The sequence below is a fragment of the Mchenga conophoros genome, linkage group LG4, assembly GCF_057382185.1.
Source record: "Mchenga conophoros isolate Kocher_MC1m ecotype Shallow Benthic linkage group LG4, M_conophoros_male_GT1.1, whole genome shotgun sequence".
NCBI classification, from domain to species: domain Eukaryota; kingdom Metazoa; phylum Chordata; class Actinopteri; order Cichliformes; family Cichlidae; genus Mchenga; species Mchenga conophoros.
The window spans coordinates 25,282,431-25,295,741 of NC_140529.1; the positions used below are offsets into that span (position 1 = coordinate 25,282,431).

Consider the following 13,311-nt stretch of genomic DNA (forward strand, 5'->3'; position numbering starts at 1 on the left):
AAGAGACCATGAGTGAAATGGAGACAAAATCAACTGTTAATTATCCTTTAACAGGTTTCCCTACTATAAACTTGTGAACTTTACTTCCTCTAGAAAGATCTTGTTCCCCAAAGGCTCCATTTTCATCCCACTGTAAAGCAAAAGGGGTGTTTTTGCATGACAGCAGGGGAATTATTTTTTTTAATCATTTCGTCTTTTCACAAATTCTGTATTCATAATAACTGGCTGTGACAATTGAATTATGGCTACCGTAGTTAGGAGCCTCGCGGAGTAATACGTGCCGTGCTTCAACATAATACAGTGGGGCAAAAAAGTATTTAGTCAGCCACCGATTGTGCAAGTTCCCCCACTTAAAATGATGACAGAGGTCAGTAATTTGCACCAGAGGTACACTTCAACTGTGAGAGACAGAATGTGAAAAAAAAAAATCCATGAATCCACATGGTAGGATTTGTAAAGAATTTATTCGTAAATTAGGGTGGAAAATAAGTATTTGGTCACCTCAAACAAGGAAAATCTCTGGCTCTCACAGACCTGTAACGTCTTCTGTAAGAAGCTTTTCTGTCCCCCACTCGTTACCTGTATGAATGGCACCTGTTTTGAACCCATCATCTGTATAAAAGACACCTGTCCACAGCCTCAAACAGTCAGACTCCAAACTCCGCCATGGCCAAGACCAAAGAGCTTTCGAAGGACACCAGGAAAAGTATTGTAGACCTGCACCAGACTGGGAAGAGTGAATCTACAATAGGCAAGCAGCTTGGTGTGAAAAAAATCAACTGTGGGAGCAATCATCAGAAAATGGAAGACATACAAGACCACTGATAATCTCCCTCGATCTGGGGCTCCACGCAAGATCTCATCCCGTGGGGTCAAAATGATCATGAGAACGGTGAGCAAAGATCCCAGAACCACACGGGGGGACCTGGTGAATGACCTGCAGAGAGCTGGGACCAAAGTAACAAAGGTCACCATCAGTAACACACTACAACGGCAGGGAATCAAATCCCGCAGTGCCAGACGTGTTCCGCTGCTGAAGCCAGTGCATGTCCAGGCCCGTCTGAAGTTTGCCAGAGAGCACATGGATGATACAGCAGAGGATTGGGAGAATGTCATGTGGTCAGATGAAACCAAAGTAGAACTTTTTGGTATAAACTCAACTCGTCGTGTTTGGAGGAAGAAGAATACTGAGTTGCATCCCAAGAACACCATACCTACTGTGAAGCATGGGGGTGGAAACATCATGCTATGGGGCTGTTTTTCTGCCAAGGGGACAGGACGACTGATCCGTGTTAAGGACAGAATGAATGGGGCCATGTATCGTGAGATTTTGAGCCAAAACCTCCTTCCATCAGTGAGAACTTTGAAGATGAAACGAGGCTGGGTCTTCCAACATGACAATGATCCAAAACACACCGCCCGGGCAACAAAGGAGTGGCTCCGTAAGAAGCATTTGAAAGTCCTGGAGTGGCTTAGCCAGTCTCCAGACCTCAACCCCATAGAAAATCTGAGGCGGGAGTTGAAAGTCCGTGTTGCTCGGCGACAGCCCCAAAACATCACTGCTCTCGAGAAGATCTGCATGGAGGAATGGGCCAAAATACCAGCTACTGTGTGTGCAAACCTGGTAAAAACTAGGGGTGCAACGATACACAAAATTCACGGTTCGGTTCGATACTTTGGTGTCACGGTTCGATATTTTTTCGATACAAAAAAATGTTCATGCCTTTTTAATTTGTCATTTATTAAAATTATAAATATATATTTTAACTCAAAAGTACAGTTTTTAAATTTAACCCTAACCCTTGTGCGCGTTTTTTATTTTGACAGCGAATGCGCACCTGCGGACCACTTATGTGCACCCCTGGTTATTTAGCTCGTCATATTGCAGCCACAGAAATTCTTTTGTCCATGAAACCATAAAGCTGCACTTTCTTTTTGCCTTATAGTCTCATTTGTCATAACTTCTCCGTTTTGTGGTAAGCTTTTCTTTGGCTGTCACTTCTTCACCCCGACCTGTCTTATTTGGCTCAGCAGAGCTGAAATATAAATCCTGCTACTTTTACACACGGACTCACATAAGCTCAGCGATTCTCTGCGCGATCAACCTCTCACATGTTTAAGCTGCGGGAGATTTCACTTGTCATGTTTGCATAGTAAGCTAACGATTAATAAGACGATGTCAGAGGAATTGGTGCACAAATTATCATCACTCACAGATCAGTGCTGTCATTGCAAAGTGAAAGCAAAAAAACAAGCGCAAATTCAAACGCGATTTCAATATGTCACATATTGACAGTGGCTCACCGATGCCAATGACATAATTACCCAGCTACATTTCTGAAAGAATGCAAAAGCATTGACATATATTTTTCCTACAATAGCCCGACGGGCAGGGCAGAGAGATTTTTGTAGCCCGACTGGAAAGATCGCTAGCTCTGGGACGTCGGGCTAGCGATTTTGCAAGCCCTGTATCTGATTGAGGAATCACTCATCTTTGGAAAAGAGAGTTTATTACAGAGAAATGTCTCTTTCCAAAATAAAAGCTATACTATCCGCTTCTTCTGGGCTATATTCTCAGCAGCATAAGGAGAATCACGTGCTAACAGCTGTCTAAATGACTCGGCTAAAGTTAGTAGCATGCTTGTTGTTTTTGTCTTTGCACTAGGATGATGTCGGCGTAAATGTGCAGTCATATTCGTTGTGTTCCCACTAGTGCTTTCAGGTTAATCTCGTTGAAATGACCTTAACGCCACAACACGGCAAATCTCCGTTAACGAGCTACCGCCGATCGCCCCGTGCATGGGGCTAGACGGCCAACACGTTAACGAGCTAACTGCGCTAACACACTAGTTCACACCAATGTAATTAAGCATTCCATGGCACATCCAACATACTGTTTTACTTTAGTCCATGACTCGCTTACCTTCAGGGTCATACGTCACATGAAAACCAAAATAATTCCAAACGCCAGATCTGAATGAGGGTGGGGGAGGTCCATCTTGCAAGGAGAGCTTAACTTCTGTCTTGCTAGCTTGCCCTGCGCTCTTCCTCCTGACTATGCTGTCTGTGTTGAGCGCTCAGTGGATCTGCGCTCGACAGTGCAGCCTAGGCGGAGTAGTCGAACGCAGATTCACTGAGCGCTCAACACAGACAGCATCGTCAGAAGGAAAGTTGATAAAATAAATTACAAATGTTGTATTGTTCGATACATATGCGTACCGATCCGAAAGCACTGTATCGAACGGTTCAATATCGATACGAATATCGTTGCACCCCTAGTAAAGACCTATAGTAAACGTTTGACCTCTGTTATTGCCAACAAAGGTTATGTTACAAAGTATTGAGTTGTATTTTTGTTATTGACCAAATACTTATTTTCCACCCTAATTTACAAATAAATTCTTTACAAATCCTACCATGTGGATTCATGGATTTTTTTTTCACATTCTGTCTCTCACAGTTGAAGTGTACCTCTGGTGCAAATTACTGACCTCTGTCATCATTTTAGGTGGGGGAACTTGCACAATCGGTGGCTGACTAAATACTTTTTTGCCCCACTGTATTACCATATTGTGTGTGTGTGTGTGTGTGTGTGTGTGTGTGTGTGTGTGTGTGTGTGTGTGTGTGTATGTATAACCTCTTTTTAAGTTTTGTGGATATTATACATGGTTATGCTCAGGATATGTCGGCCAAATTCCACTGGAAATGCCTTTTGGTTAAACGGTCAGCAAGGAATTAGCATTTTCACTGTTAAATTTTTATTTAGCTTTAATGCACATAAAAAACAGCTGTTTGTTTAAGTGAAAATACATTGATGGGTTTTTTTTGCAGTAATAAAGTTGTGGAGTTGTAAAGTATTTTTTCTCTCACGTCAATTATATCGTCAGTTATATCGTTATCGCAAATTTTCAAATATATATCGTGATAAATATTTTTGGTCATACTGCCCTGCCCTACTGGCAGCTTCATTTTATGAAAAAGAGAAAATAGCCAAAAACGGTTTTAATTGCAAACTTAACAAATTTGACTTATACCAATGTGTTGGGTCATATAAACAGCAGCTGCATCCAGCTAAGATGGTTCCAGCATCTGTTGTAGAAATTGAGCTGGATCTGAAGCGTCCCCTCTCATCAAAAAAGGAATATAGCACAATAGAAATGCTTATTAGAAATCAGGACATACAGACAGTGTCATTAGTTCTTGCGAAGAGATTACAATTTCTGGAAAACAGGTAATCACAGGCAAGCTCGCGTTAGATGGCTCAAAGCTGTGTGGGCATTTGTCCCCCTTTCATTTAAGTGCAATAATTTCCAAAATCAGTAAAGTCACAAGATTGTTGTTTTAATTGCAGAGGGGGTGAAGTAAAGACTGTAAAATGTGTTCAGCTGTTATCTACACAATCACTCCAAGCCAACATGGTTATGTGCCTAACGCATGTAAGGCCGAAACAAGGAAAGACGACTTTTCTGAAAAAAATGAAAATGTGAGACAGTAAAAAGACATCAGCACGAAAAGAACGCCACGCTGCAAAAAGCAGTCAAACAACAACATGATAATGTGGATATGGGGCGTCTTTCTAACGCTGGATAAACAGCAGAGCTATATCAGCTATAGATATTTCTCCCAAAGACAAGAACTAACAGACTTAAAAACTCCTTTGTCCCACACGCTATCAAACTGTTTAACTCCTCTCTGGAGGGGAGAGGGAGGGGAAACAGGAGGACAAAGGAGGGGGGAACAACTAAGCTGTAGTGCCTCTTCACCTCACTGTGAAATACCTTTTGTGCAACACTTTTGTAAATAGTCAATGGTGCAAATAGACCTCAATACTTGAAATGTGCAATTCACTTGTATTTTTATTTTTTATTCCTATTTATTCTTTTTATCCCCTTCGTATATTTTATTTATATTGTCTCTGTATTTATATATGTGTGTGTGTGTGTGTGTGTGTGTGTGTGTGTGTGTGTGTGTGTGTGTGTGTATATATATATATATATATATATATATACATATAAAATATTCTGTAACTCTGTAACTTCTGTCGGTGCTGTGCTTTTTTTTGGAAATCGAATTTCCCAGAGGAACCCACCCGAGGGATTAATAAAGTTCTATCTAACCTAATCTAATCTAATCTAGATATGCAGGCAACATGTGAGTGAATTAGAACCCAAGTTCGCCAACAAGTTAACAAGTTTCTTGCGGTAACTTAAACTGTAGCAGCAATCACTGCGTGCCTTTTCAGCCAATGTTCTGTGGCAGGAACCGACCTGCGTTTGTGCTTTGTTCTTTGTCCATACACCATCAATTAGCATGGCATTTGTTCAAACACTGATGAGAGGCCTCAATTTTGTTGGACTTGTTGTAAATTAAAGTTGCGTTGTGAAACTGCACATGTGGAGTGGAAGTATAAACTGCAGGAGGTTCTAGATTTATTTTTATTCAGTTACCAAACTTTTTATCTGGCATTTATCAATTTTCTCTATTATCAGATAATTCGCTAAATGCAGTTTTTATGACTTAGTGACCATTGATATGAAAAGCTGCTTTTCCTATAGTTCCTCCTTTAAGGTAGGTAACCTCCTGAAAGGGAGGAAACTTTGGAGTGCACCAAGTTTGACGACAAATGTATCGTGTATGCTGCGGCACTGGCAACCACAACATGCGAATACTGCCTTAATAAAAAAGCTACTAAAAGATAACACAAGGTGTCACCACAGCGGGTAGCGTTGGATGCCTTTTGCAAAGGGATCCGTCTCTCCTCGCAGAATTGAATGACGGATGTTAGGGAATTGTGTAAACCACTACACTATGAAGCCACTACAGCTCTTTAAAAATAAATACAAACATAAAATAAAATAAAAAAAATGACATAAACCAACAATGAAATCAAGACTTTATAAATGAGGAAAATGGAGCAATTTTGCCTTCTTCACACACATTGACTAAAAAATAAAACAAAATAAAATGAAAATTTTAGCCAAAGCCCATTGTTCAGTTCAGCTTGCTGCCTTGGACATCCCACATATAGCCTTTGTCTACTAGTTCCTACTTGGCTCAAAGCGAGGAGGTTGGACAAAACTCAAACCGGTATTGGTTGTTTTCCATTACAATCATTTACCACCTAATGTCCATGGGGTCATTATAGCAACACAGCCGAAAGTCCCGTGACGTTATCTGTATGTGACACAAACGCCACAATATCTCCCCCTACCACCACTTCCCCTGCCAGTGGCGGACTCCCTCAGACATCGGTGCGTTGGTGGTTCTTTGTGTCCGGGGGTGGGCGTCCAGGTACACACCGGCTCACTCCTTGGCGGCCGCTTATCGGGGCCTGGAGCCTGGGGCTTGCTCGGGCCACTTCGGAGGTGGGGTGCCCCCGGCCTCTCGGCCTGGGGCTCGGTCACTCAGGCACGGCTGGCTGCCGGCGGACCTCACGGGCGCGTCACTGCAACTCCCCCTGGCTTCTGCTCCGCGGCTGCTGAGTGAGCCCTCATCTGGGACTCTCCTCAGCTCTTTCTGGGACAGTGGCGCGGCTGCCCCTCTGTTGGTCTTCCTTGGTCTCTTGTGTTCTGGGGGCCTCTGGATGTCTGGAGTTTTGATCTCCTCCATACCTGCTTCATGCCCTGGAGGACGGGGCTGTGGCCCCCCCACACCCTCTAGCAGATCATTACATGAAGGAACCTTTTAAAAAAACAAAAAACAAACGCGTCCATGCTCACAGGTGTACACACGGGTGATCACACCCACAAACTACACCCTTTTTGGCTCCTACCTCAAAGCACACTGTGTTCTGTTGATCTTATGTGCTGCACAATAATGTTTAATATTTAATATTTACTGTCATATTCCCATATATCATTGTGATGTTGTTTATTCTATTACTCTTGTTCTCTTCTGCTTGTTTTCTTTTTTCTTTCTCAGCAGGTGACCCAGGTGATTGATATATGCATTTTTTTTCCTTTTTTTTTATTTCTGCTCATTCTGTTGGTTTTTGGTTTTTGCCCTTCTCCCCCGTCCCTCTTCTCAGCTGTTTCTCTTTCCCTCTTTCTTTCTCCCCTTCTTTCCCCCAGTCAAGTCTGTCCCATATTCAGTAAGTGAAAATAAAATAAACAATAAAAGGTGAATCAAATGGACCATTATGGCAAGGCTGGGATGGTCAATTTGGTAAAGTAAATCCATTGGGCATCTTTCTTTGCCTTTAGACAACAATTCTGATGGCAAAAGAGCCAAACGGGACAGGCACAAAAGAACAAAAAAAAACAAACAAACAAACGCCACAATAAAGCAGAATGTTGAAGTAATGGTGTACCTGCTGCTCGGCTTTTTGTCAGTATTTTTTGTGCTCGTTTCCGGGTTTTTAAAAATGGCGGTTTTGATTTCCGTGAAGGAGACACTCTCAAGACTCATCAAATGGCACCTCTGCCAATCCGTGGTATGCAGTCTGTTGACATAAAATTTTCAGATCACTTGGAACTCCAGCTGAGTAGGCACTACAAAAGTATCTGGTACCATCACCTAATGGAAAATCCTAAAAAATAATTCAAGCTGTGCCAAGTCAACCCAAGTAGTTACTAGTGGACAAGGGCCCTTCTCCATTAGAGTCTACTCAGTATCTAAGTTCACGAAAGTTAAAACTGCCAATTTTGAAACCCGGCAACGAGGGAAATATGTACCAAGAAGGAAAAAAAAAACAAAAACAAAAAAACCACCACAGACCGAGCTGCAGGTATATTCTTGCCTCAACGTCCACCTTTTTTGTAGCGTTCATGTCGCATATTAATTATGGCGCAGTACGCTCGAACACTTTGCAATGACGACAACCACGCATGTGGTTAGGTAGTACTAGATCATAATGGAAAACCGGCCGATCCGAGTCAATCTGAGTAGGTACTAACGGAAAAGGGGCTTTAGAGTGTGAGCAATGCAAAGGGAAGACCTTAACAGGGGTGTATGGGAAAAATTATTTACTGCACACACTCAAAAAACTGGCCAAAGAACATACAATGGGTTCATTCGGCTGCTTATTCTTGCCATTTCCTTTGTAACATTGTTATCATAAAACCCATGGCACACAACACCTAGAGGCTTATTCTTATTATTTCTAAATAACTGCCCCAAGGTGTTACCAACATGGCTGCAGAGTGACAGAACTTGTTTCTAAAAGATTTCTATTTGAATATACGCCAAAGTTTTTTGTATAAAAATTATAGGTACATAGTGAGAGCACGATACTTACTAACATCTTGTATGACCTCTGACAAAACACTGTTTGTGTGTTGTTAATGTATTCTGTACCAATTATTTTTATTATGTTAATTATACATTTAAATCTTGTTTAAAAGACCAATATGACAATCTGCTCCCTTTTAATTAGGTATGATGATCAAAGAAAACCTCTGAACTGATGAAACAAAGAAATATAGGAAACGTACTGTTGTATGTGAAGAGAAAACGTGCGAGTGGGCTGTTTTCCACTCATTTGAGTGGCACTGCAACTGTAAAAATTTTAATATGGTGTTTTATAAGAACTATGATGATTTCAAGATGTTCAAAATTAGCTGCCCACGAAACATGTAAAGCTGGGGCTGCAATCATTTGCGGCCGTGTGTTTATAAAAACCGCAACCATTTAGAGAAATGGACAAGAAAATTTCTGGGCAAAACGATCTAAGATCACAAAATATAAATTTTTTTATTAATTTTGGGGCAAGGAACTGAATGAATTAAACTGCTGAAAATACTTTCTCAGAGGATTTTAGCGATCCAGTGCCACACCTGCTTCTCATCTCCACCAATTACGCCACACGAGACATCAGCCAGCACATCCAGAGGTTGGTGAAAAGCACATTTTAGCACTCTTGAACACTACCAATACACCCAGGAGTTGGTAGTCTCCTAGACACCGAGGCCAGAAAGAGGAAGAGAGAAACCCGTTAGGTGAGCGGTAGGATTGAAGATGGCTGCTACTGCCTGTGGTGCTGACACGCCCACTCAGTCATACAAATGAAAACAAGCGACACTGGCCTGAAGCCACAGGCACATACTGACAAGAGAGTAGTGCACCATGGGGGAAAAAACAAAAACAAAAAAGTCACACATTAGCAGTATTTGATGTTTTTGTTAATTTGTGCCTGTGAACATCAGCTCTGTACACAGTTGGCTTGATGTGGCATAGGGTGATGTCGTTCCTATCGGCCCAACTACTAATAATAGTTACCAAGGTGACTCAGTCGGCAATATAATGTGTAAATAACAGTCAGGATGATTTGGACAAACACGCTGAAGCCCCACAATATTTAAATGATCAGTCAGTAATTAGCGTTGAAATTTGAATGGACTGCATTCACACAATTTACTTTGGAATTAATATGAATTCCGTTTATTTGACGAGCAACAGAACAATCGTTTTTTTACAGTTGGTCTTTATCCCTCGAGCATGCCACAATTTAAACTAGAGGAGGTCTCCGAGAGAAAATGAGTGTTGCACCACGAGTGACACGCTCCTCTATTGATTTACTAGTGGACGATCGCCTTGCTCTTAATTTAAAAGTTGTGTGCCTGCTACACCGCTAACCCTCATGTTTCCCTTTAAACCAGGGAAATATGAGGGTTAGCTGTTTAGCACTGCTGCAGTGGTCCTCCTGGTCAGGGGGAGGGGTGTCCACCCTAAGCAGAACCCAAAGAGTGTGGAAATATGCTTGATGCGCTCCTGCAACAAACCCCCGGTGGCTGCTGAGCAAAATCTTTATGCTGAATCCAACCAGCAGAACAGAAATATCCGAAAGATGCAGCTCATTATTGCCCTGTTTATTTTTAACATATAGCCCCACTTAAACATGCAAAGGGACACCTCTTGAAACATAACATTTAATAATTCTTTAAAGAAAACATGGGTGCGCAACCATCTACCTGCATCTCTACTGCTCCTGTGGAAAACACTAAACATCCTACAATGGCTTATTAAAAACATACATTTTGTGTGAACATCAACTAAAACAGATAGTTTCCAACTGCAGTGGAGGAGGAAGAAGCCCCAGGTAGGGCTGCTTTATTGCCCAGCGAATGTTTCGGTCACCTTTCTGGGTGGGTGACCTACATGGGTTTAAACCTTATTGAGCATTCCCAAAAAAAAAATTGCATTTCAAACTTAAAGAGATTCTCTACTTAAGTGCTTCCCACAGGGAGATTTAGAAACATCTGAAGGTTCCCGCTACCCTTCTGGGTAGGCGACCTGGAGATTAGTTTTTACATTAACCCCGACTGTGTTTTATCACTCCCCTTAAGCTACACCTAATTTCTGCTCAGTGTATTTTTTGGTGGTTTTCTTTTTGCTTATCTCCACAACATGCTGTGTTCTTTCCCCTTCACATCTTTGGTAGCACCTTAGTGCCATGCATTTTAATATATGAGCAGCTCATTTCACCATTCTAAGTTTGACAGCTCAACATATTCCTGAAAATTGATGCTTCAGCTTAATAAGCCACCTGAAGATTAAGATTCTTAGCATTACCTAGGAATCTTATTAGGAATCGATTAACTAATGCAAACCCAGCAATGAAATGCAAGTCTTCACTGAAATAAGACCCTACATGCTTTTTTGATGCTTACAACGAGTAAACCCTTAACGTCATCAAGGCTTAAATTGGTAGACAACTACACTGTATACAGATGGAAAGTATATACAGAGTACTTCTGCAGCAGTAGCTTTTCAGCAAAGTGAAAATAGTGCATATTACTTTTCCACAGCTCTGATTCAAAAGTGTATTTTTCAATACAACTGGACTATTTGAGGTGTACCTTAAAGAGACATAATAAGAAAGGATGTCCTCAAGTTTAAAAAGTCCCCATGTAATTGCGAAGCAATCCTTGCATTGTTACTATAGTCATGCGTTCGTTTCTTATTTTAATGGGACAAAAATAAAAAGTAAGCTCATCATATCAAACAAGCCAATAGACTGTTATGTTTTCTTTTCCTAACCACAAACACAAATCACAGGGTGACATAACCTGTAAGGAGGAGGCATGCCGTGTAAAGGAAAGAAAAAAAAGTCCTTCCGTCTTATTCGAAAGTCCTTTCTCGAGTAGGATCAGCAAAGTTGCTCTTCAGGTTTCACCGCTTAACAGGCAGACCATTGGGCTACCCTCTAAACGCCTCAGACTTCCCCATGATAGCTTTTTACAACAGGAAAGGATATGCAAATATGCTTCCCTGAAGAAGAAAAAACAGCAGAAAAGTTCGTGTTCTAAACTAACTTAAAGCAAAAAACCTATTTCAGCATGTGAGGAAGACCTGATCTTTCACTGGCAGTCCGACTATCACTCAGTCAAACAGCAGGTTTATCAACAGCTTGTGCTGTCACGAATCTGCACGGCTCCAGTGTCAAGGAGCACGACACAAAGTGCGATTCAACTCCAGACACCGAGGCAGCATTTTCATCAGTGCTGCCAGAGCCCTGTAGTTTTCCTTATCTTAAGATATATTATGATGATAAAACACAATTGAGGCATTTAACATTTATCCCAACAAAGGTTGAAAAGTTGGGAGCAAATTCTGCCTGTTGAGCAGCTGAAAACCTCGTGTGATGGAAATGCATTGAGCTTGAGCCCCTTTTACGCCATTTGTCTTTTACAGCCATTATTTTGTGATCTATAGATTAAAGCAAACTATTCCTATAACATCACCATGTGCTGTTTTCCTGTGAAAAGTTGCAGTCCGCTCAAGTGACCGCTTTCCTGTACATAGATGATGCGTTCACTTCTGTTGAGGGGCACAAACTGTGCACAGTGTAGCTTGAAAACTGTGATTACCACTATTACTACACCTTCGTCACAACAGGTACACTAAAAACAATGCCCTGTCCTTACCTGGGCCATCTGATCCTGAGGGAGGTGAATTGATCTTGGGTCGCTTTGCAGTGGGGGGTCCCACATCCATAAGATTGTCAGCCATCCTCGTCGGCAAATATTACAAGCGCTTAAAGACACCGACGAATAAAAGTAGAAATCAGTCCAAATCTTCGCCCCCCGGTTTGCAGTCGCTGGTCACTTGTATTGTTAGGCGCCAAGGAGCAATTTAACAGTTTTTTCCTCCTTTTCTTTGACTGGCAGACTGGCGAAACGCCGCCTGGAGAAAAAGGATTTCAAAAGATAGGCAACAGCGCCACGCTTCGCCACCTAAGATCACCCCATGATAATCCAACACCCAACACCCACATAATTATCCTCAATAATCACGTCCAAAAATTATTTCAGTCCGAGAAAAATAAATAAAAATCAATCATAAAATATGGCACGAAGCATAAGCGAATCCCTTTCTCCGCAGATCGCCGATTTCACGTCCGCACAGAATCATTTTTTTCGCAGTCGAAACGAGCAGCCATAAATTCCGTTTTTGGCTTAAATAAAAAGATCAAAATTCGAAAAATATTTTCTATGAGACGGATTATTTTTCTGGTCGCTGTCTCCCGATAAATAAAGCGTCTCGGGACGGCGATACGGCGAGAAGCGGCGCTCTCTAAAAGGGAAATCAAATATACAGAGGGCTTTCGAGACGACAAAACCCCACTTAGCCCTCACATATTTGCATTATTTCTAATCGGAAGCGCTCACGCTTCGATTTTCTGCACGAAAAAAGCCGTTTGAGTCCGCTCCGTGTGGCTCCGATCGGTTTTTTAATTTAATGCTCCCCCCGAAATCCAGACTATGAGCCGCGTCAAGATGGCGGCTGTTGATTCCTCCGATACAAAAAAGTTTTTTTTTTCTTCCCAGCTAGACTGTGGGGGGAGGGGGGAGGCGCGCTGACGCCCTGACGTAAACCTGTGTCCCCACCGTGCGTCATGTGGACGTACGAGAAGTTGCCTCTAGGGGTGGATTACACAGAAAAAACGAGCTACCTGTTTCAAACTTTTCAAACACCCAACAGTCGCTACCTGAAATGGAACTTTTTTTTGTATTTCGCAGGCTAAAACGCGAGTCAATGCTATACACTGTTATATAGAAACAGATAAAGCAGCCTTTACTTTTAGCGAACACACTATCAAGTACACAAGCTATGATAAACCAGTATGTGACTATTGGTGCTTACAGGAAAGGTTTTAAAAACTTACATATTATCCCATCAAACTTATGTCTACTTACTTATATAAAAATCAAGTGAAGATTCTCTGTGAAGTGTGAAAGTAGATGATTAATTTTTGGGAAGAAGCACCTTTCAGAGTATGAGTGTGTGTATATATATATATATATTTAAACTAACTAGAAAACAGAAAACTACAATGAAGTACTAGCCAAGCACACAGTCGAGCTTATGTCT

The 13,311-nt window shown here is 41.6% G+C and overlaps 1 protein-coding gene across 2 annotated transcripts in view; it reads right to left on the reverse strand.

Annotated features, from left to right (window-relative positions):
* crebbpb (CREB binding lysine acetyltransferase b) overlaps window positions 1-12,727 on the reverse strand; it is a 46,027-nt gene extending 33,300 nt beyond the window's left edge. For both annotated transcript variants that reach the window (XM_085271236.1, XM_085271235.1), the window contains exon 1: window positions 11,865-12,727. In XM_085271236.1, the coding sequence (XP_085127362.1) occupies window positions 11,865-11,949 (85 nt within the window). In that variant the 5' untranslated portion in view covers window positions 11,950-12,727. The remainder of the gene's footprint in view (window positions 1-11,864) is intronic.
* Between the last annotated feature and the right edge of the window lie 584 nt (window positions 12,728-13,311).